The sequence below is a fragment of the Thunnus albacares genome, chromosome 18, assembly GCF_914725855.1.
Source record: "Thunnus albacares chromosome 18, fThuAlb1.1, whole genome shotgun sequence".
Lineage (NCBI taxonomy): Eukaryota > Metazoa > Chordata > Actinopteri > Scombriformes > Scombridae > Thunnus > Thunnus albacares.
The window spans coordinates 19,827,501-19,849,509 of record NC_058123.1 but is presented as its reverse complement, the minus strand read 5'-3'; the positions used below and the strand labels follow the sequence as shown (position 1 = coordinate 19,849,509).

Genomic DNA, 22,009 nt, shown 5'->3' with positions numbered 1-22,009 from the left:
ACTTTTAGTGCTATTCAGCACCATTTTTTTAGTGTGTACCAGCATTTTCCACCCTTTTTAGTAACATTTGAAGTCCCCCTATTTAGCATTCATAAGCAGCATACAAACATTTAATGGCATATAACACTATAATGTAGTTATAAGCAGACACAAGAACATTTTAAGTGTTCATTAATGTTTAGTATTTGTCAGTTATTATAACTTCTCCTATGACGACATAGTATTACAAATGTGTTACTATACTGTCATTCATTACCTGTTTATGCTCCAGCCTCCACTTATGGTACCCAAAGGAGTCCATGTTGTTAAGAAATACAAGAATAAACACATATATCTGCTCACAACTACATCATAATGTCTTATAACCATTGTTAACCTTTTTTATAATGCTTATAAATGCTAAATGAGGGACTTAAAGTAAAGTGTTACCCTAGTTTTGACACTATATAGACCAAAGTATTATATAATCAATTAATTAAGGAAGTAACTGGCAGGTTAGTTGACAACAAAAATAATACTATCATACAATCAACATCTATAAGTCTACAATAATAAATGATAACAAATGAATATTTAAAGAAATGGTCCATGTGGGAATATTATAGTAAACATACAAAAGGGCTGCACTCATTTCACTTTACGAAACCAAGACACAGCATTTATGTCACATCTTTGTTTATTAATTCTTGTAAATGGTTTGAGCTGGTGTACAGGGTAAGATGATCTATACATATCTTCATGTCAGAATGATTCTGATTGAAAGGCTTGTATACATATTCACGTTTGTTTATCCTCTCTCCAGGACAATACAAAAGAAAAGAAAACAAGTGGTCATAGCTACAAAGCCTCTACATTCCCCATGATGTGGGCGTTGGCCTAGTCTAGATAATGCTTAAAGAACATCCATAACAACTCTATGAGGGTGCATAGCATTCTAATTAAATATATTTTGTCATATATTTATACATATATTTTCATAAAAACATCTTTTTTTGTGCATGTGCGCAGTTGCATTCCTTAGGATAGAGTAATATGATATTGCGTTTACATTGTCATGTATCCATTCTAAAGGAGTATAGGTGATCGCTATTCTTTGTTAAAATTTTACAATACTCTTTAAAATACATCGTCGTAGGTTACACGTCCTCTCAAGTCACATGCCTGGTAAAAACTTTCTCTCTTCTTCCCCCTGATCCAACTAGGTTTGGAACCAAGCACCATCATACACACACACACACACACACACACACACACACACACACACTTGGTGGAGTCAAATTTGTCATGTCAGACTGATGGCAAATTCAAATACTGATGGTTTAAATTGTGATCAATATCTGGTCTTTTAACTGTAAGCTAAACAAAAGGAAAACTACTTAAATTTATGATCATTAAAACTTCAGTCTTGCTTGATTTAAATTAATTTCAAATTAAAAAACTAATTTCCTTCTCCTTCTAAATTTTTAGCAGTAGTAGAAGAGCAACTTGTGTATCTATTTGAAGCTCACCCAAACAAATAGTAGGCTCATGAGATTCACCGTGAGGATTAAAGAAGACAGTCCACAGTGTCATCCGACTCGATAATACTTATTAAAATATTTGTCTTCCGCATTATGTGAAATGCACAGATACACCGGCTTTTTGTCTTCTGCATCATGTCTAGAACATACATGTATTGTTTTGTTCAAATGTTTATGTGTGGATACAATTTGGAATTTTGTGCAGGAAAGGCAGCAGTAACAATGAAGGCAAATACAGAGTTAGATTGAATGGCATCTGCTGCTAAAACATATCAAAATTGAGTTTTGATGTGATGAAAATCATAATTATAACTTTAACACAGGATTAAGTATATTCATTTTCTTTTAAATGTCTAAATTCGGGGTTCATTTTTGTTCATCAAATGGTGGAAATGAATTCAGATAAACACAACCGACAGCGGTTCTCTCTCACTTTGCCTCCACATAGAGGAGGGTTCTCCACACAAAGTTGCATATACAGGATAAAGGGATGCATGGTTATTGACCGCACACTCAATACCCTGTATCTTTTTGGTCTTATTTGAATGAAAGAACTCCCCACCATATCCACACACACATGCACACACACACACACACACAAACCATCCTGCTTCATACATCCCTCCAAAAACCCAGAGCATCCCCATCCCACCCCAAACTGCCCCAACACCAGAGTCTAGTTCTGAAGCACTCACTTTGTGTCCTGCATTCATCTTTAAGAGTAGGACTCTTAAAAAAAGGAAAAAAAAAAAAGAAAAGAAAACAAAACATTTTGTTTCTGACAAAGCAGAACTGAAAACCTGAGTGGAGTAAACAGTGGAAAACATGTGATATGTAATAAACATGTGCTATATCCGATGAGGCTCTCATGTGCACGGACCGGGCATGGAAAATATGTGCATTTGAGTGATGTGCAACTAATGTGTTCATTCATTCATTCGGTGTCTCACTCATTCAGGCTACAGTAGCATTTACAGTACTTATGGGGTTAATATTGTGTTTTGATTTCCAGGAAATGTGTGCTACTATGATATGACCTCTTCATAGTGCTGCTGTCAGGTTTCTGCATAAAAAATGTGTTTCAGAGATTAAGAGAACAGGAGGTTTACAGTGATGTCAGTGGTGTTTTTGAAACGTGTGATATACTAAAACCATTAAAGATGAACATTTTAACTTAAATTACTCAAAAAAAAAAAAAAGATCAGAAAAAGAAAATGGAGATGGTGTGCACCTTACGGCAGCAGCAGACTCCATATTAGGTATCAGTGTATTAAGTTAACATATCCTGGTTTATATTTTGCTACGTTAAGTGCTGAGAAACAAACAGTCCCTCCCAGGCCTCCGCAGTCCCACACTGCTACAGCTGAGTCATCTGATCTTGCATCAGCGTGTCCTCTCTGACTCGTTCACTTCAAGGTCGCTGGAACCGGTCAGATACAGCATAGCTGTTTTGTCCAGATGGAGTTCCTGTCTTCACTGAGGAGTTCAGTCTTTTACACCTTTCTGTATCAAATCCTTCCATCTTCTGTGTTCTTGTTGTTAGGTATTATTGCTGTGGCAAACTCAAAACCTATCCCGACACTCTGACCAGGCAATAATTATTTAATTATGTTCTGTTTCTGAATGTGTGTTTGTGTGTGTGTGTGTGTGTGTGTATACTGTATATGCATGTGTGTAGGTGTGCTTTTTTGTTTGTATATATGTGTGTCTTCACAGTTCACGAGTCTGGGGTCAGTGAGAATAAGACAATCACAGTGCTACCTGTCTGTCCTCGCTGCACAGTTCCTTTCACAATCACATGTCGAAGTAGCGTAATGCTATTTTTCACATGCTAGATTAGAAATCTTCCAAATCTACATCCTCACATGAATCGGATCCTCCACGTTGTCCCCACTTCATTCACTTTGTTTCAAATGAATGAACCAAAATGTGACAGTGAGGCACTACAGCCGTTGCAAAACAGATTAAGGGAGCACACAAAGTTTTTTAACACTGGATGGAGGAGCTATAGATGATGGAGAGGCCTGTGATTTTACTGCATATTAGACTGAGGCTACTGAGAAAAATTGTGGATCGAGATGACGCACTACTAGGAAGAAATGACAGAAGAAGGTTAGAAAAGGTGACGAGGGGAGGGAAAAAGTCAGTCCTTGTGTTGTAGAGCTGCTGCACGATGCAATCAGGCAACCAAACCTTTTCCCGAAGAAAACATTCCTGATGTCTTTTCCCCTGAAAACACGAGGGGTAAAGATATTCAGTTCCATACTGAAGTCAGAACGACGCTTAAAAACCAAAATGGACACGTCCCAAAGAAACAAACACAAGAAGCGAGCTTCACCCACAAAAAGGAAGAGACGTCAGCACACGCAGACAGGACACTCACGAGCAGGGGAGCACAGCGGCTTTCTCATTCCAGCACTGAGCACGCCGTGACATCACAGGGGGCAATAAGCCAATCATGGGGGGGAGGGCGGGGCTCAGCGCTAAGCCAGAAGCGAGAAACACATGCGGTAGAGAAGAATACACGCACACATACGCACACATACACACACACCGACACATGTCCACGTAGCATAGAGTGCATATATCACATTGAGAGTAACAGGGCAACGGGTCCAGTGAAAGAAGCGTCGCTGGGCTCAGCAGAGGCGTAGCTGTATACAGAACCTTCCATTGAGGGACTTTTTTTTTTTTTTGGCTGTAGTGTTATTGGACTCAACTCGCTGACACGAACCACTCCAGTTGAGGGGGAATAAGGTCCTTGATATGGCCCGCGACCCAAGCGTGGGCCAACCCCCCGTACCTTGTACCCCTTCAGTTTGTAGATAATGACAGTTCAAAAGGTCAAAGGGCATGCACCAGCAGTCATCATGCGATTACAGTTCACAGGAAGCACTTTTTGTTTGCTTTTTTTTTTCTTGGTTGTTTTACTGACATTTATGTTTTGGTTTTTTGTTGGGTTTTTTTTGTAAAAAAAAAAAGGGAATCATCATGCCTTAGTTTAGTTGATATTTTTTTTTCTTTACAAATGTTATAAAACTACAAGTTGAACTTTTTTTCTGTTGCTCTTTTCTTTTGTGGTTTGCTCCATGGTCACACGTTGAGGATGATTCTGTTTGAGGATGTTTGTCATTTTGTAGTTTGCACTTCGTAGTCTTTGTCTTCCTCTCCTCCCTTGCTCATTTTCCTCTGCGGTCTGGTTGTGTTTTTGTGGAGGATGATTTGGCAGTGGCTTTCCTGTCCTAGAAAACAGAGAGAGATGCTATTAACGCACAAAACACAGCTAAATGACTTTGCCCCTCCAAAGAGAACAAAAACATAAAATTATTATCATCATAGTGTACTGGATGCCAAATCTAAGGGCTCTTACTTTTGAACAAAAATGGAAGAGAACAGCATGTGAGAGATAATTAGGCTCTAACAGTCCAATATGTTGCCATAGAGGCATCTTTCCAAGCACTGGGATGCACAAGTGCTTGTTGTGTGTCCCGTACCTTGAGCACTGGGTAGTATGTGTATTTCAGTGTTTAACTCTTCGCAGACTGGTGTGCTGCACTGACTGAGCGCCCCTTCTCACATCCACCCCCACCTGGAGGAAGGAGGGAGGGAGGAGGGAAGGAGACAACACTCGGACCAGTTAACTGCTAAAGCTTCTACATGTAACCAGAGCAGGAAACTAACTTGTCTTTCCACCAGCAGCAGCCCCGAAATTCACCAGCTGTCACTGTTTTACCTTGAGTGAGCCATCAGCCAATCAGATCGGAAGTTACCTCCCAAACACTTCACTACCTGAAGCACATTGTTCAATATGTCAGTTTATTCATGGGCAAGCATTTTTCCATTGATGACAATGATGATGAAAGATGTTAACATTTCACTTTTGTACCAATACTCATTTTTGTACAAGTAGGTATTGCAGTTTTTAAATACATGGATGAATACCTTTTAAATGTAATTCTTTATTTCTAGAGTGAGAATGATCCCTGAATCATAGTTGGTTGGTTGTTATATCTGCTGATGGGGACAATATGCTTTTAACCAACATTTGGCTGGTGGCTGCTGTTAATTTCCCACCCTTTGTGCCAGGCTATGTGACTTGATTCACAGTAAAATGCTGTCAGCTTGCGTTGACAGTGTTTGTGTGTGAATATGACTCAGTGGAAATGATGAAAACACGACTGACTCACCTTTCTGGCGAGCACCTTTCCGTGTTCATCAGCAAACTGCGGCTCAGCAGCATAGTCCTCTTTATCCTCTCTCTGTATGAAGATAACAGATATCATTTAAATATTAATATCAATTCATAACATTCACTTTTATACAACAATAAATCGTTTGTTTAGTAGAAATGTAAAAAAATAAATAAATTGTCTGACATGGCAGATTTTTCCCATGTGTTGCACCATGCAACACATTTTTCTGGTCAAGCTCTGTGACATCATCAAAACGATCAATTTTGATGATTATTGTCGAGTTGTTAAGTGAGACTAAAACTGTTGATGGTCACGAGCAAAAAAATTAAACTGAATGACTGTCTTCCCAGTTGATAATTCAAAAAAGATAAAAAAGGCATGGACAAGATGTTCCCCCTCCAGGCGCAGGAAGCGACGGGTGGTCGGCGTTGGCAACCTGACCTGGCCCCGCCTCTGCTCCTGTTCCCAAGCATGTGGCCCCGCCTCCTGGTGAGAGAAGCCCAGCCCCTTGTCAAAGGGCTGTGTGCCTTGCAGGAGGCGCCCACGCAGCACATGAGAGTAACCCGTGTCACACACCGGAGTCAGCAGAGCCTCCTGGGCCACACGCAAGCCCGGCATGCTGCCGTCGCGTCCCGATGACACCGAGCCCACCCAGCCCTGCAGGGAATCCTTGTCAGGTAAGTAGGGTTGAAACGCTCCGCCTCCCACCAACCTGGAAACCCAAATGCAAAAAGAGGAGAGAGGAATGGAAGTGGAAAACAGCAGGAAAAGAACACACAATGTAGTCAGATTGATTTGAGTTATAGCTGATGTACCGGTTGTCTCCGTTGTGCTCCGCAGCTCGACTCAGTCCCGACATCTCACACCGCTGGGCGTACACCTGCTGGCCTGCAACAACAGAAATCCCTTCCACTGAACCCAACCCTACACCTCCAACTCCTCCTCCTTTCGCTCCTCCTCCTGTCACAACGGCCTCCCCTCTCCTCCCGTCCGACCTCTGACCTCCCAGCTGGCCGTTCAGGTTGACCTTGGGAACAGCGCCACTGGCCCTCACCCTGTCCCTTTCTGCCAGCGTACTTGCTGGCTCCTGTGGCACCTCCTCCTCCTCAACCTCCCCTTCCTCCTCCTCCTCCTCCTCCTCCTCTTCCAGCTCCATGATGGAGCCGCTGGCCCCGCTGGCGCCGCTGCTCGGGCGACCCAAGCTGCAGGGAAGGGAGAGCGTGGCGCCCTCCGAGTCGTCGGCCCGACTGCTGCCCTCCAGTGACGAGTCCTCCACTGTAACCAGCGAGGGGCTGACCCCTGCTGGCCACACCTGAACGTCCGACATCTCCATTAACGTGTCTTCCTCGGTGGTAGCGATGGGGGCGCACTCGAGGCTCGAGACTTCCTGCCAGTAGGGCTCTGCGCCCAGTGGAGAGGGCAAGCTGTACTGCATGGAGGCCGGGGACAGCAGCTCCTCTTGCACCAGCCCATAACCTGGAGGGAAGACAGGGGCGACAAGAGAAAGACTAACACCACGCAGGCACAGCCAGGGGGAGAATGAGGAGGTGGTGGGTCGACTGTTTCTCCGACCTATAAGTGAAACAGTGGGGCTCAGCCCTGTCCCAATATACCAGGAAAGACTCTTTATCAAGCACTTAGAGTTTAGACCACTTATTTAGGATTCAAATATCCTTCAATTCATTTCACTCAACGTGATAAGAAAGACATATTGATCCTGAACCAGCAATCTGACTCCAAGACTCAATAAATTCCAGCTGATATGTTTTACACTACTTTCAGTTTAAAAGGCAAAACACAAGAATAGTACTGGAAGCAGTAAAACATTGTCTTTCGCTCTAAAACCAGCTTCCTTTATCAATCTTCTGTTGATTTGTCTAATTCATGTATAAATATTTGGACTCATTTTCTGCCAGTTTGTAGATTTGATCCAAAGGAAGCACTTCAGGTTATTGTCATTGGGACACAGCATTTTTGAGTGAGGTGAGGGATAAAGGGGTTTGGTGTATCATCTGTTTTCTGTGAGGTAAGTGGTATGAGGCTCTTGTTTGCTAGCGTGTAAGAGAGTGAATCTGCAGAACAGACACTGTTACTTACTAAGAGAAAAAAAGGTAAGTCTAGAGTTATATATTGATTGTGAGGTTGGCACGATATTCACTCATCGTGGAAGCACTGCTGGGAGTTTTGCTATCTTCTCCTGTAATATCATCATCAGCAACATCTAAGAGAAGATAAGCTCTTTGAGAATCTGGCAAAAACGTCCATAAGAGCTGAAGAATCAATAGACAGCCAATCCCCAAAAGACAGATTTGCTTAACATCTATTTCACTTTTTGACGATTGCAATATTTAAAGGATATACTGTAAATTTGTAACAAATCTGTCTATGTGTATACCTGACCATGTCAAGGCAGCGACTGAGTGCTGTACTAGACATTTAGATGAACTTTTTCTGATATCCCAGCAGCTGTGATACAAATGTCAAAGCTGTACTGAAATGTCTCTCTATTATCGTTCCAACCCTTGTAACACGTCCTGTGTTGGGAGTCAGCAGCAGCTTGCAGATTCTACAAGGGAAAATGCAAGTTACTGTTGCTCTTGCATTCTCCTGTAGTTGCACAGTCATGCATTTATATGTCTGCATCCCAAGCATCCAAATACAAGTCAGTGTACACATACACACACTCGCTCACACATATACATATGCGCACACACACACACGTCAGACAAAACTATTATATTTAAAGATTATTTTATGATTAATTTGTGCCTGTTAATGAAAGAAATTTACAGTACCAGATGTTGATTTTTATTCTAAACTGACAGACTTTTTAAAATAAACATATAATGTATCATCATGTAGCAGCATGTATTATTTTATGTAATTCTGCTAATTGTCTTAAGATTCAGGAAGCCTTAGTTGATGAATAGAATATAAAAGAATAGATTATATTGTTGGAATATCAAACATTATTCAATATATATTTTTAAATGCAGAATAACTCTTAAAATATAATTAATAATGTATAAACGAAATACATTGACACATTGTTTGGTTCTATTACCAAGACATCATTCACTGCAACAACACTGGTAAAATACACAGGACACACAAACACACAATACATTCAGTGATCATTTTTCTAATATTTGTTTTCTAATATTAATATCAGTACAAAACAACTTGAATTGGTATATTATAATGTATTTTACATTCATATTATAGCTATATTTATATTTATATTTATAGTGAATACAGTATAATGACAACAAATTTGTTTATCTCTCAGTTTAAAGGCCATTTATATCATCATTTGATATCCGTTGTCTTGATCTCAATAACATCAATCTCTTCACTGGAATTAAAAAAGTAGAAACAATTGATTGAATTAATAATTGAGTAGCATTTTTGAACAGTTATTTCCTATTTTTAATTAATAGAATCTAACATAATTTTGAACATCTTATTTAAAAGAAATTTAAAAAAAAAATCAGCATTTAAAGTAATATACTTTGGAAATGTTATGTGACTAAAGCTTATAAGTTAAAGTTTATAATGTTGTCTTTGGTGATACCTGAAGACAATAATCCTCACATTTTGGTACAGTACATATGACATGTTTGGATTGGGGATTGCCTTATTAATCAACACTGTAAGTAAAATGACATTGATAAGTTGTTGCATCAATGAGGTCAGATGAATGGAATAAAGTGAACGGTAAAGGAGTATTTCACCCAAAATCAAACTTAGCATCTGTTTATACTGCTCTGCTTCAGAGCCCTAATCCACTTGAGGTGCAGCTGTAAGAACAGAGTAGAGACTTTATAACAGCATGGCTGAGATGGGGCTTTGACAGAGCAACCCAAGGTACAGTGTGAGCACAACCTTAAGGTTTTTACAAATTGATTGTCAAAATATTTCTCATAATATTGAAAATTTCCATTTGCAATAAATTATGTTAATCAACAGCTTACATGTTTAGTATTTCCTGTCCTAATCCTTACCAGATCCTTCTACTAGCCTCTGCCTTTACTGTTATAACTGATGGCCCAGGCTGAGAAAACTAAGGCAAAGGGAATTTATTTGTAGAAATCAATGACTTGCAATATCCCTATGAGGCAGTGCATCAACTACTATATTTCAAAATCACATTCATTTCAACAAGTTTTTTTTTTTTTTTTTAAATTTTATATATATATATATATATATATATATATATATATATATATATATATATATATATATATATATATATATATATATATACCATACAAGTTTCAGGTTCAGCAACTAATTCCACTAGGTGCAGTTGATGCACTGTAGTTTTTTCAAACATTTAGCAAAGCTGACACATTTTTGATTTTTTTTTTTTTTTTGCAGAATCTACCCATTTCATAAATATTCATGATGTCTTTATATAGGAAATTGGCTATAATATAGCAAAGTCTACTCTGCTTGATCTGCATATGATGACATTTTCCACTCTTACGTTTAAAAACCCTTCAGGTCAGAATATTCAGTGTAGATAATTTGAATTTTACCAGCACACTGTTTTACCAAAAATATAATCACACTGAAACTTAAATTGTTGCAAACATAACTGTGTGCTAAAAACTAAAACTTCTTCTGAATCCATAACAACTCTGGCCAGTTAAAAAAAATACTACATATTATGGATGAAATACCTCTTTACTGTGTAAGTAATTGTCCCTCAGAGTTTTTGCGCTAATGGACCATAGTGTAGTGTCAGTAAGCATGTGTGTGTGTGTTTCTGGGATGGTACAGGGCCGGGATGATGGGAGGTGGCTTCAGAATGAAGTGAACAGGGAGGGATGAGTCAGAATTAGAATGAGAGTTAGAATGAATTAGATGAGTCTGGGTTAGCCTTTCCCTTCACTCCTGCTATTTAAACACAAACACGCACACACAGGTGTCGAAGGCACAGGATGTGGTGAAGCACAAATAAACTCCACAGAGATTGTCATGGCACAAGAAAAAAAAACAAAACACAACACAACACACTGCACAGCACAACACGCTACTCGCTTATTTTACCACTGTAAACACACATACACACACACACACACACAAACACACAATACACAAACAGATGAGGACACACTTTTGGCTCACAGGTGAGGCTTGAATATACAGAAATAGTCACACGCACCCAAACCAATGTACAAACATCACTCACTAATATTCCTGCTGGCAGATAACGTTCAAACAATGTTAACAGTGAGTCCGTCATCAGTCTTGGGCAAAACATAGTTTATGAAAATGTATATAAATATAATGTATGTGTATATATAATATAACTGTAGATTGATGTTAAATTTTGCACTGAAAGGATTTATTTTTCTTTTACACATGTATTAATTGCACAACATACTTATGCAATAACATTTTTTCAAATTTCAAAAAGTTATGCAAACTAGACAAATATGTGGACCATTTTTTTTAAAACATACCGAGTCCCTGTGACACACTTAGAATAATTTACAGTTAGTCATTTTGCCCATGAATGAAAGACATCATGTCATAGAAACATTGTATGTTGAACATTATGTGTTACGCAGCTGATCACATCTTACAGCGTAGCATTGAAAAACACACCATTTATTTTACAGAAAAAGAAAAGAAAAAACATTTGTTTGTTAATATAGCATTAAAAACAAGACTGAAATACACCAGTTGAACAGAGAAAACATTTTACACTGTGAAGAAAACTTCATACATTGAAAGCATGCCATGCATATAAAGATGCTAGATGCCTCGACTTTATTTTGTTCCAAGAGACTCCTCACTCGCACATCCCTGACACTGTACAGACAAAAATCATCTAGGTTGAACCTGGGCAAAAAATTATTTTGAGATATTTTTATGTATCATAAGTATTAAACTGAGCCTAGTTTATTTTGCAAAGCATTGCAAAAGTTCTTGACAATAAAAACATAACCTCCATCAAACAAATATTCATATTCACACAGAAATTTCTTGCAAGCTGAGCTAAATCAAGTTTTCTTGACTTTCTTTGAATATCAACAAATTCAGCTGTTATTTACTGAAGCCCAGGTCTGAAACACGCTCACACATACACACAACAACAAACACACACACACAAACACACACACACGCACACAGATACTGTAACAGCAAAGCATGCAGCATGCACATGCACAAACTGTAGTACACACACAGAGCTGGATTGAGAGAGGAGGAGAGGGTCCCCGCTTGACTGAACGAGGGAGGAGCGCGGGAAAATAAGATGACAAGAGAAGAGGAGGCCCAGAGGTCAACATGAGGTCATATGAGGTCAGAGGTCGGACAGGAAGAGCTGTGAGGAAGAAGAGCAGGAGAGGGGGGAGGAGGAGGAGGGGGAGGAGCAGGGCGGCTGGGCAGCAGATATGACATGTTCAGAGAAAAAGACTGAAAGTTGGACGGAGAGAGAGATCGTCCTGAGCAAAAGACGTGAATTTCAAGGCCTGTTACAGCGTCTGCTGTCAATCAAACATCATAACACAGGTGAAATTCTGTCTTGTTCTCAGGGAGAAAGAGAAGAGGGAGGAAGAAAGAAAGAGGGAGGAATAGAAACAAGGTATGAAGGCCCAGAGCACACTATCTGTGTACTAGCGCCACTTTTGACTAGTGTATTCATCCCAGACACACACACACACACAGATGAATGTATGCACACACACATGCGCGCGTGTGTGTGCGCACACACTCACAAAATCACACTCACACACATGTAATCTAAACATAATCTCAAACATTCGTATTTAAAAATCAGGAATTAACCACGTGTTAATCTTGTTTGTGGCCTTTAAAATGTTTGTTTCTCTTAAAATCCTGTCAGTAAAGTGAGAGGGCGTTATCCTCGTTTCTCATATTACGTAAGAAGAGTACGAACCATCATGTTCAGGGCTCGAGTATGAGGTGTGAAAAAACTGTAACTGAAAAAAAATGACTTGTGCCCCAGTGAGGAATGCACAGAGACAGGGTTAGTGCATGCTGCAATAGGCTGGGTTCATGGTGGGAGAATGACACCATTCCTCAGACCTCAAAAACATTATTTGAGATTCATCATCACTATCATCATCATCATCATCATCATCATCATCATGAGCAGCAAACCACCATGCAGCCCGAGTTCCCTTCAACTTACCCCTTCTGAAAAACGGGGGTCTAATAACTCTTGGCTTGTGCACTAGGCGCGATGGCCTTGTGTCCGTGACCTCTTGTGGAGCAACAGAGACAAGGTAAAACGGCTGTTACCCATACTCAAGGGAAGCAGGTCAGAAGTGGAAAATAAACGAGAACAATAGCTCACCTTATTGTGCTGTAGAAGGTTTTTAGTAGTGCTTACTACACTAGCTGTTGTGAACAATACATTTGTAAATGAATCCTTGATGAATAATTGTGAAATAAGCACAGAATCATGGTGATTTTTACTAAACATTTCCAGTGAAAGTTTGGTATTTTTTTAATTTCATGTTTGAAAGCTACTTATTATGGACCAGCATTTCCTGTGAATTCCTACATGTTCTGAATTTATATCTTTGCAAATGCTTGAGCAGAAAATTACAGTAAAATCACATTCAGAGAAATGTTTATATCTGATGAATAGATCATCATATCAAACAAGGAGCTTAACATCAGCCTCCACATGAATGAACTATGAGTATTCATTCCTTTGTGTATAGTCATCTGCTATTTACCCTTAAAACTTTAGTAAAATTCAAATCTTTTGGGCATTTTGTTTAAAACAATTCACATATCTTGAATTGGGAAGAATCTTTACACATCGGTTAAAATAATTTAAAACAAGAATCCAAGATGAAATCACTTATTAAAGAGAAAATGCCATATTTTTGCTGTAATTCACCATTCTTTGATAAGTGTACTGATTTGAATACGGTACATCTTGTGTGTGTGATGTTTAATGTGTTTGTGTGTCTTACCATTGATGACACTGGGTGACAGCAGGGTGGAGTCGCGGTCACCGAGTCGACAGGCACCCTCCTCTGAAGAACTGGGTGCTGGCTGTGGAGCCTGACCTTCTAGAGAGGTCACAATGTCTGCGCGGTCGATGTTCCTCAGAGCAGCGTACAGGCTCTCCACTGAGAGACACATAGAAGGGGGGAGGAAGAATGGAAAAAAGAGAAGGAGACCAACAGAGGAAGAGTTGTATGTGTACAAAGACACAAAAGAGGGATGAAGGAAGAGAGAAACATTTAGGGAGTCAGGAAAGATGGGAAGTCGGAGTATTCTGTAGATACAGGATACCTTGTAGACATCCAAAGTCACATTGAATCTGACCCTTCAGTTCTTCTGGATTCTACTTATGTGCACTGTTTCCAAGTGATATAAACTGCAGCCATGATATTTAGGTAGGTAACAGGTCATTTCTAAGAGATATACAATAATATTGGACGTACTCTTGGCCCGTTTGCCCTCTCTGCTGGCCCATAGGTTGAGCAGGGCAGAGCTCTGGTCCAGCAGAGAGTTGGGATTCTCCACACGGATCCTGTTGATGTCGTCCACACCGAACTGGAGCTCTCGTGCCAACTCTGACAGGAGGACAGTCAAGTAGATAAGCATATATGCAAAAGCAGATAGAGTAGATAGATAGATTTTAAGATATTTTAAATGACTGACCTGCCCAGCTCAAACCCAGCTGTTCAGATATGATGTTGATCTTGATCTCAGTCCTCTCCATGGCGTTCACTGCCGCTGAAGAGACAATTAAAAAGACAGTTTAGAAACAAAAAAAGACAACACGAAGACAAATACTGTACGTGTACATTAATTGAACTTTAAACCAACTTTTTAAAATATTTCTTTAACACTGTAGTAGGAACTTTATTTGGATAGTCCAGCTGATATTCAAATGATTATAATTTGCCAGTAAAATGTCTTAGATAGATAATATCAACTTTGGACTATCTAAATGTGTGTTATTGACTGTGAATACTAAAGACAGTTGCTATTTTTTGCTCTTTTTGGTTTGATTAATCTTCCATGTCCTAAGAGACTTGACGTTGGCTTGAGTTGCTATTAAAATTGTTAATAGCAATACTTACCTTGACAAAGCCATTGCTCTGTTGAAGGAAATCAACAATACCCACAACATTGTTGTTGTCCAAATAATCCTCAGAGTTAGCACACCGTTATGGTTAGAGGAGGTTAGAATTTGGGGTTCATTCAAGTGCTAGTCCCACCAATCATAGTAGCATTCAGTAACCATTACAGAGTGACCAAAGTGCAATGTAGCAGCGCTGTGTATTTGATAGACAGAAAAGACCTTGCCCCTTCACCCCAACTCCACCTCATCCTCCATTAACACCGTTTTAACCAACAAGAACGGCCATCTTGACTCTGTTCATTTACAACAGGCCAGTATAAGGGCTCCTCTGTCTAGCTCCACTGCGAGGTCCTGCCCATTCCCATTGCTAAGCTACAGTGCTGATGCTAACATCATCTGCTGCCATGCCATTGGAAATCGCAGTGGAGACATCAGCGCCATGCAAAACCAATCACAGAAGTCATTCCTCTGTTGTAATAGCTACCAGGACACTCAGGAAAGAAACGGCTAATTTGCCAGGTGCCATGGAGCCATTATGGATCATATTGGGGACTGCTACTCATCCTTTGGCACACATTCAATATAATTTCCTCTAACTGCACTGCAAAGAACTCTGGGGCATACTTTAGAGCAGCGCATTGCATCCAAGGCTCAGTCTTTGTGCCATGCGTGCACGCGAGACAGATACAGGTATATAGAGAGGGCGGAGTGGGTAGCAAAGGGTTGTGGGTAAAGGGGCAGTGCAACATTCAATGCCCGTCTCCGCTGTGAATATATCAGGAGAGGGCTGAAGGTCAGGCAAAGACTCACCCACACCAGGCTCATTCAGAGCACTGTAGCGTTCCCTCAGGGCAAGAGGGGTTAAAGTTCGCCTGCGCTCCTCGCTTCCAACAACCTAAAAAATATTAAAACAGCAAAATCACATTATGATTACTGTCTGAAATGTCATTAATGTAGCACTTTTTAAAATTTCCAACACCCAATGTTTCGCCCACAGATGCTGTATTATGTAGAGCTTTAATGGGTAAGCATGTAATGGTGATTTTAAAAATAATATCCCGTTGTAAAAATAATCCAGGTACAACGTGTAGCTGAGCATACGAGTGAAGCCTTAAAAATATGGAGTCATCCTACTTTTAAAGCAGCAGTATTTTTTAAAACTTAATTTTCAAATTCAGGTGCCATGGAGCCATTTTGGGTATCGTAAGGGTCTAACAATCTAAAAATGTCACAATCTGCTCCTCAGTCCCCTCTCTGCAGCCACACTCTCTCATCGCCAGCTCTCTGCATTGCTCTCTCTGTCTGTCTCCAGCCCTCTGCTCCCTTCTCCCAGGCCATGTACTTTCCTCCAACTCCCCAGACCTGCCATCCTCAAGCTGTCCACCAGATGCCCTCGCGCTTCCCCTCCTTTCCTCTACATACTTGTTCCCACTTCTCATTGGCCCTGCAGTTACCTGGCCTACTCCGCCCACTCCCCACCTGCAATTCGTTCCCTTATCAGCCACTCACTACTTATACTGGTCCACATCCTTTGTCCTGTGCCAGATTAAGTTGCCAGGCACTTCATGTGTTGCTTTCTAGCCTCAGTATTCTATTTGTCTGTTGTACCTGAGACTTTTTACCTGCCTGTTTTGGACTTTGCCTGTTAATTGGACTTTTGAATCTTGCCTGCTCCTTGTTTGATTTGTTTGCCTGTTTGGATTGCCTGCTCTGGTTCTGACCCTTGCCTTCCTGACCATCCTGTAAGCCTTTGTTCCTCCATTTTGTATATAAAATCATTGAGCTGCATCTAGCGCTGCCTCAGACGTCTGCATTTGGGCCCTTCCCCTGTATCCCTGTTGCACTTCTTGTGCCTGCCGTGGCAGAAAGAGTCAATTCATTTTCGCGTGGGTGGACCATTGGCAAAAAGATTATAGATGTTTTAAGGGCTTAAATAGGGTTACTTATGTTTTACCTTTTATTTGTTGCAGTGTAAATGTATGTATGCAGAACTGGCAAAAATCACTGTTTTTATTTTTTATTTAAAAAGATGAATAGGTACCATACAAATTTTCAGCCTGTGACAAATATTCTCCATTTCAAATATTGGACAAGCTGCATTATTAAATGAGGTTCTCCATAAATAATAAGCACAATATATAATCAGGCGTGACAAAGTAATGGAAAACTAAATCCCACCTCACACATCAAACTTGGTAAGTAAGATTACTGTATTATACTTTATAGGAAAACTGACTTCTTATTAGGAGAATGTCAAGCACATCTAGGGAAATTCAAACACTGTGTCTGTGAGGGTGTTTGGAAGCAAGTTCTTACCTTGACACAGGGTGGCATGGTTATATTAAGGTTACACAGTACGTGCTGAGTGTCCTCGTACTTGGTACACTTCCGTAGAAAGGACAAAAACCCAGTAGCATCCTTGTTACTATCTCTGACCTAACATAGAGATAAGACAGACAAAGAGAGGAGGAGGAGAAGAAGAAGAAGAAAGAGAATAGAGAGAGAGAAAATAGGGGAAAAAGGAGATACCAGATAAAGGAATGAAAGAGAAGAGTGAGCAAAAGGAGTAAGGAAAGGAGGAGAGTGAAAGAAACAGAATGTACAAGAAAAAAGGAGAAGCAGAGCAAGAAAGGAGGAGGAGGAGGAAGAAAAACAGATTGAAAGTAGTATTAATTTCCTCCACAATGTCATGAGCATGTGGCGTAGTAACATGGGACGAGAAGCAGGGGGGAAACAGGGATGAAAGCAGTCCACAGGCAGGCGAGAGGGAGAGATTTACCTGTACATTTTACCTGGACGTCTGTCAGACCAGACAGTTACAGAGTGACCATGAGAGAGAGAAAGAGAGACAGTGAGACAGACACATACAGACAGGCGAGGCCGCAAGATAGGAAGGCAGGCAAAGAAAGTGAGGGAGTCACAGGACATGCAAACAATTACCCAAGAGAGCTGACAGGTAAATAGGTAAGTTGTTTGTTGCTTGGCTACATTGTAATGAATATATATTTATAATAAATATAATTTGATTTATAAGTATTAATCTGGGGGATGATTGTACAGTAGAGTGTGTGTCACGCTGACAGACACACATGGACAGAAAGACAGACAAATAAATTATAAAAATTAAAAAGACGGACAAATAAAAAATGACATATGATCACAAGATAGGCACAAACAGACAGATGCACAGTATTAAAACAGGTGAAAACAGCAACAGAGAGACAAGTCATCTGTGTAAGAGAAGGGCTTTTGACAATAAAAATGCAAAAGGAAAAAAGAGAGACTGACAATAATTATCACAAGTTTACAGTGATGCTTCTATAACCAAAGGGACACAACAAAAATACCATTACATATTAGGGAGCCGTTATTATTACACATTAATATAAATGAATCTAAGAGTAAAATAAAATACAAAAACAACAAGCAAATTTGGGCAATATGTAATTTGATTAGACATAAGAATGATTTGACAACCATGAAGAAGAATGGACTGAGTGACAAACATACACAGATCAAGTAATGTACCAATATATCAAATACCCTAATACTATGTGACTTGTGACATTCATATTTTTTCTTAACCTTATGAATAGACGGTTATTATTACTGTTAGAATGAAAATGCAGGTTTAACGTTCTTAGTGTGCTGTTGCTGTAATGCTGAATGAAGGAGACACGGCGCTGCGCTGCTATCTGAACTTTTACATGCTAATGATGAACAAACTGAAAGACTGGCTGACAGATATGACGCCGAAAAGCAAACAGACACAGATCCACCATATGAACAGGTGGTTTGGGTGATCAGCAGGTGCTCAGGAGGGAAACTGACTAACTGGCGAGTGAACCCTTAATACACTGAACCCAACAACTGAACAAACGAAACCTCGATACTGTATGAATGTGTAGCGAGTGATAAAAATGCAGGCATGTAAACGGTCGGATAGAGACAGACCTTGACAGAGACGGGCAGTCTGTTATCTCTGAAGGCCTGGAAGCTGAAGCTACGAGGCTGCTGGGTGGCCTTCCTGATGGGAACCAGGTTCCCAGAACACTCCAGGTGCAGCGGCATGCCCTCCATCAGCTGTGGAAAATGTCACAAAATGTTAAGGGCGACAAGATATATCAGAGCACCAAGAGAATCTGGAAAGGATTTGACCCTTGTAAAACAGCCAGAATGTAGATCGATATCATAACATCTTTGACACAATCTCCTACTTGTCTGTGCTGCAGAAAACCCTGCACTTGCCCAATCCCTCCAGGATGGGGAGGTATTGGGAGCAATGAAAACAACGCCAGCAGTGATGTCAGCCTTCTCTCTATTCATTATGAAGAGAAAAACAATGGGAATAGCATCTTTTCATGATGAAAAGAAAGATAACTAGCATTGCTACTGGCAGCATCTAATATTTATTGTTATTATATAAATCATTCTCTAGAAACAAGAGCCAATTGCATAAAAGTAGGCAGCTATGAAAAAAATTTCCACTGTCTGGGAGCTGTATATGAGTTTTCCAACACTTATTTCTCTCCGTAACACGTTTAATTTTCGGTGACCTTGGCAACCATTGCCCTTTACCCCCTGTGCTGACCTCAATGTCTCGACTCCGAGCTACTTCGGTGAAGTTTTCATGCAGCTCCAGTGTTTTGTCCATCTTGTCATCCGTCATGCAGTAACAACGCAAGCGTCCCTCGCGCGCTTCATTCATCTTGGCAAAAATAACAAACTTGGCCATATAGGGAACTGACATAAGCTCCCTGTACAGCAAGTTGGCAAAGGTCACTGCCTCTGCCGTGCGTGGACAATCTGCCAGCCAGAATCTGAATGAGGTAAACAAACAACGAAGGGAAGGACAAAAGGGACAAAGAGACATTTAATTGCAGCTGTAGATTCTGGAAGCAGCACTAACAGGAAATACATTTAACTTCATTATCAGAAAGGAGCTCACCTTGCGGAAACATTGGTGGTGAAGTTGGCACAGTTGTGGGCGTACATCAGCTTAGTGGTTCCTGTTATGTCCTCCCACTGAGCTGGTGCTGTCCCACCTAAGACAACAACCACACTGTGTCATTCATACCTCAATACCCAAGGTAACAGATATACATATCCTCACTTTTAGAGAACATTTTGTGTTATTTTTTTACATCCAAAAATTCAAGTCAGTTGAAAAACCCCAGTTATTGCAATGTCACCAAAGTTGGCAAACATCTTGTTTTTTTGATCAACAGGATCCTACCAATGACACTGCAGAGCAGGCGTAAGCTGGTGGTATCACCCTCCCCAGCATCTCGAGGACACTCCCTCCAGGATGGTGGCAAAGGGATACGCAGTCCAATTGGACGGTGAAATTTGCGTCGGCGTGGTTCGATGGTAATCACCGGGCTGAAGGTCGCCTGGTTACCAAGCTGCCGAGTCAGCAATTCATCAGGAATTGGCTGGGCCTGAGGTGGAAGTGGTGAGGGAAAAGGTTATTGAGAGAGATCATGCCTGAAAAGAGAGAATAAAGGATATGGTGTTCGACAGAGGGGAGGGTGTATAGATATATGAAAGATAAAAAAATAAAATTGAACACAGTTAATATGATGACATAAGTGGAGGTGATAATAGGACAAAGTAGGAATGATATAGCAAAAAAGAGATAATACAGAACAAGGAGCAGAACACATGTGCAATAGACCGAAAGGTCAAACTCACAGCCATACTCACGCATGCAACCAATTCATATTTCACACCTGACCCAACTCAGATCAGTGCATCAGCTCTGTCAGTGTGGCTCACAACTTAAATCAGGGAACTGAGGAGTGATGAATGGCTGGATAAAAAGGAAAACATAAACAGAGAAGCATAAGGCAAAGCAAAACTCAGACCCATGCAGTTTCCGCAAATAACATCAGTTCTGTGACAGACAATGTAAATAATGTACAGTGAAGTGACCAAAACAACAGAAATGTAGAACCCATAATCCGTTCAAATCCTCCTGTCATGGAGAACAAAGCCAAGCGGAGGTGTTGTGTGATATATGTGACTGTGGAGGTCTGGATGAGTGACAGTCAGCCACATACTTGCCAAAAACTCCTATTTGGCACAACAGACACCACGTGTTGTAAATGCTAATTTAGAAACAGTGCAATGGCTGAGATGGTCTTCCTGCATTAAGTCACCTACTTGGCAACAGTATATGCAGGGTGATGCTGTATGTTATGGAGTAAAACTGTATACCATATAGTATTTTAAACCTTTAATAAAGCATGGAATAATCAGTATCTAATGGGGTAAAGGTTATAGTTTCATATTGTAAATGACCACACCAGAGTTTTTTCAGTGTTTTAGCCTTTACTACAAGCATGCATATTTTACATTGTTGCTGATCATTTTCTGAGACATTCATAGTGCTTTAGATTTAAAATTAAGCAAAATGATATATTAATGAAATAAACGGCAACCAGTGACTACTGGAAATGTAAGGCAGGAAGTTACATTTCAAAAATCGTAAAAGATATATATGTAAAGTGTACATAAAAGTCCACAAGTAAGTGCAAAAGTAAGGTGTACATAAAACACAGTCAATCGGAAAAAAAACATGCATAAAACTTCTATAGTTCTCCAAAATATAGACTTATAATAAGAATACAATAATAAGATAATTTATCATCTGTGTGCAGTCAACAGTAAAACATACACATTCTCCATGACTGATAACAGCTTTTACATATCAAGGCTCATTTGTCAAACAGAACATCAGTTTCGCAATGTGAAATTTGTCAAATCTCAACTCAAAGAGACTGAATGCAGCACAAATACAAATTTCACAGGTAAGCACGTTGGCATAGACCGTTGACTCACAGACTGAGTCAGCTGTTTCATAATTCAATCATCTGCTGTTATTATCTGAAAAGCACCAGATTGTATCTGTTGTACAGCAAAATAACAAACACCCAAGCAATTATAACAGGTGTGGATATGCATAGAATCTATCTCATGTTTTTTTAAATATCCTTCTCCCTCTACTGCATTTCTTCTCTAGTTTCAACTCCTCGTCTTACCTGCAGTCCCAGTCTCACTCTCTTGGTTACAGCTGTCTCAGGGAAGATGGCCTCAACATGGGGCACCAGCTTACTGGTCAGCCGGCCGCCCTCCGGACCAATCAGATCACTCTCCTGCTGAATGCGGGAGACCACGGCGAAGTAAAGAGGGAAGTCAGTGGAGAT

General features: G+C 40.2%; 1 protein-coding gene across 3 annotated transcripts in view; it reads right to left on the bottom strand.

Annotated features, from left to right (window-relative positions):
- Positions 1-4,521: 4,521 nt before the first annotated feature.
- Positions 4,522-22,009, bottom strand: part of ank1b (ankyrin 1, erythrocytic b) — a 79,399-nt gene continuing 61,911 nt past the window's right edge. Inside the window, exons 29-43 of one of the 3 annotated variants that reach the window (XM_044333322.1) lie at positions 21,845-22,009; positions 20,038-20,242; positions 19,750-19,846; positions 19,393-19,621; positions 18,756-18,884; positions 17,118-17,237; positions 15,612-15,696; positions 14,375-14,449; positions 14,155-14,286; positions 13,678-13,836; positions 6,529-7,189; positions 6,290-6,425; positions 5,708-5,779; positions 5,015-5,109; positions 4,522-4,762 (exon numbers count right to left, since the gene is read on the bottom strand). The exon at positions 21,845-22,009 is cut by the window's right edge and continues 47 nt beyond it. In XM_044333322.1, coding sequence (XP_044189257.1) covers positions 5,041-5,109; positions 5,708-5,779; positions 6,290-6,425; positions 6,529-7,189; positions 13,678-13,836; positions 14,155-14,286; positions 14,375-14,449; positions 15,612-15,696; positions 17,118-17,237; positions 18,756-18,884; positions 19,393-19,621; positions 19,750-19,846; positions 20,038-20,242; positions 21,845-22,009 — 2,334 coding nt within the window. In that variant the 3' untranslated portion in view covers positions 4,522-4,762; positions 5,015-5,040. Of the gene's footprint in view, positions 4,763-5,014; positions 5,110-5,707; positions 5,780-6,154; positions 6,426-6,528; positions 7,190-13,677; positions 13,837-14,154; positions 14,287-14,374; positions 14,450-15,611; positions 15,697-17,117; positions 17,238-18,755; positions 18,885-19,392; positions 19,622-19,749; positions 19,847-20,037; positions 20,243-21,844 lie in introns of all 3 variants that reach the window. The other 2 variants (XM_044333321.1, XM_044333323.1) reach the window with 2 other exon arrangements.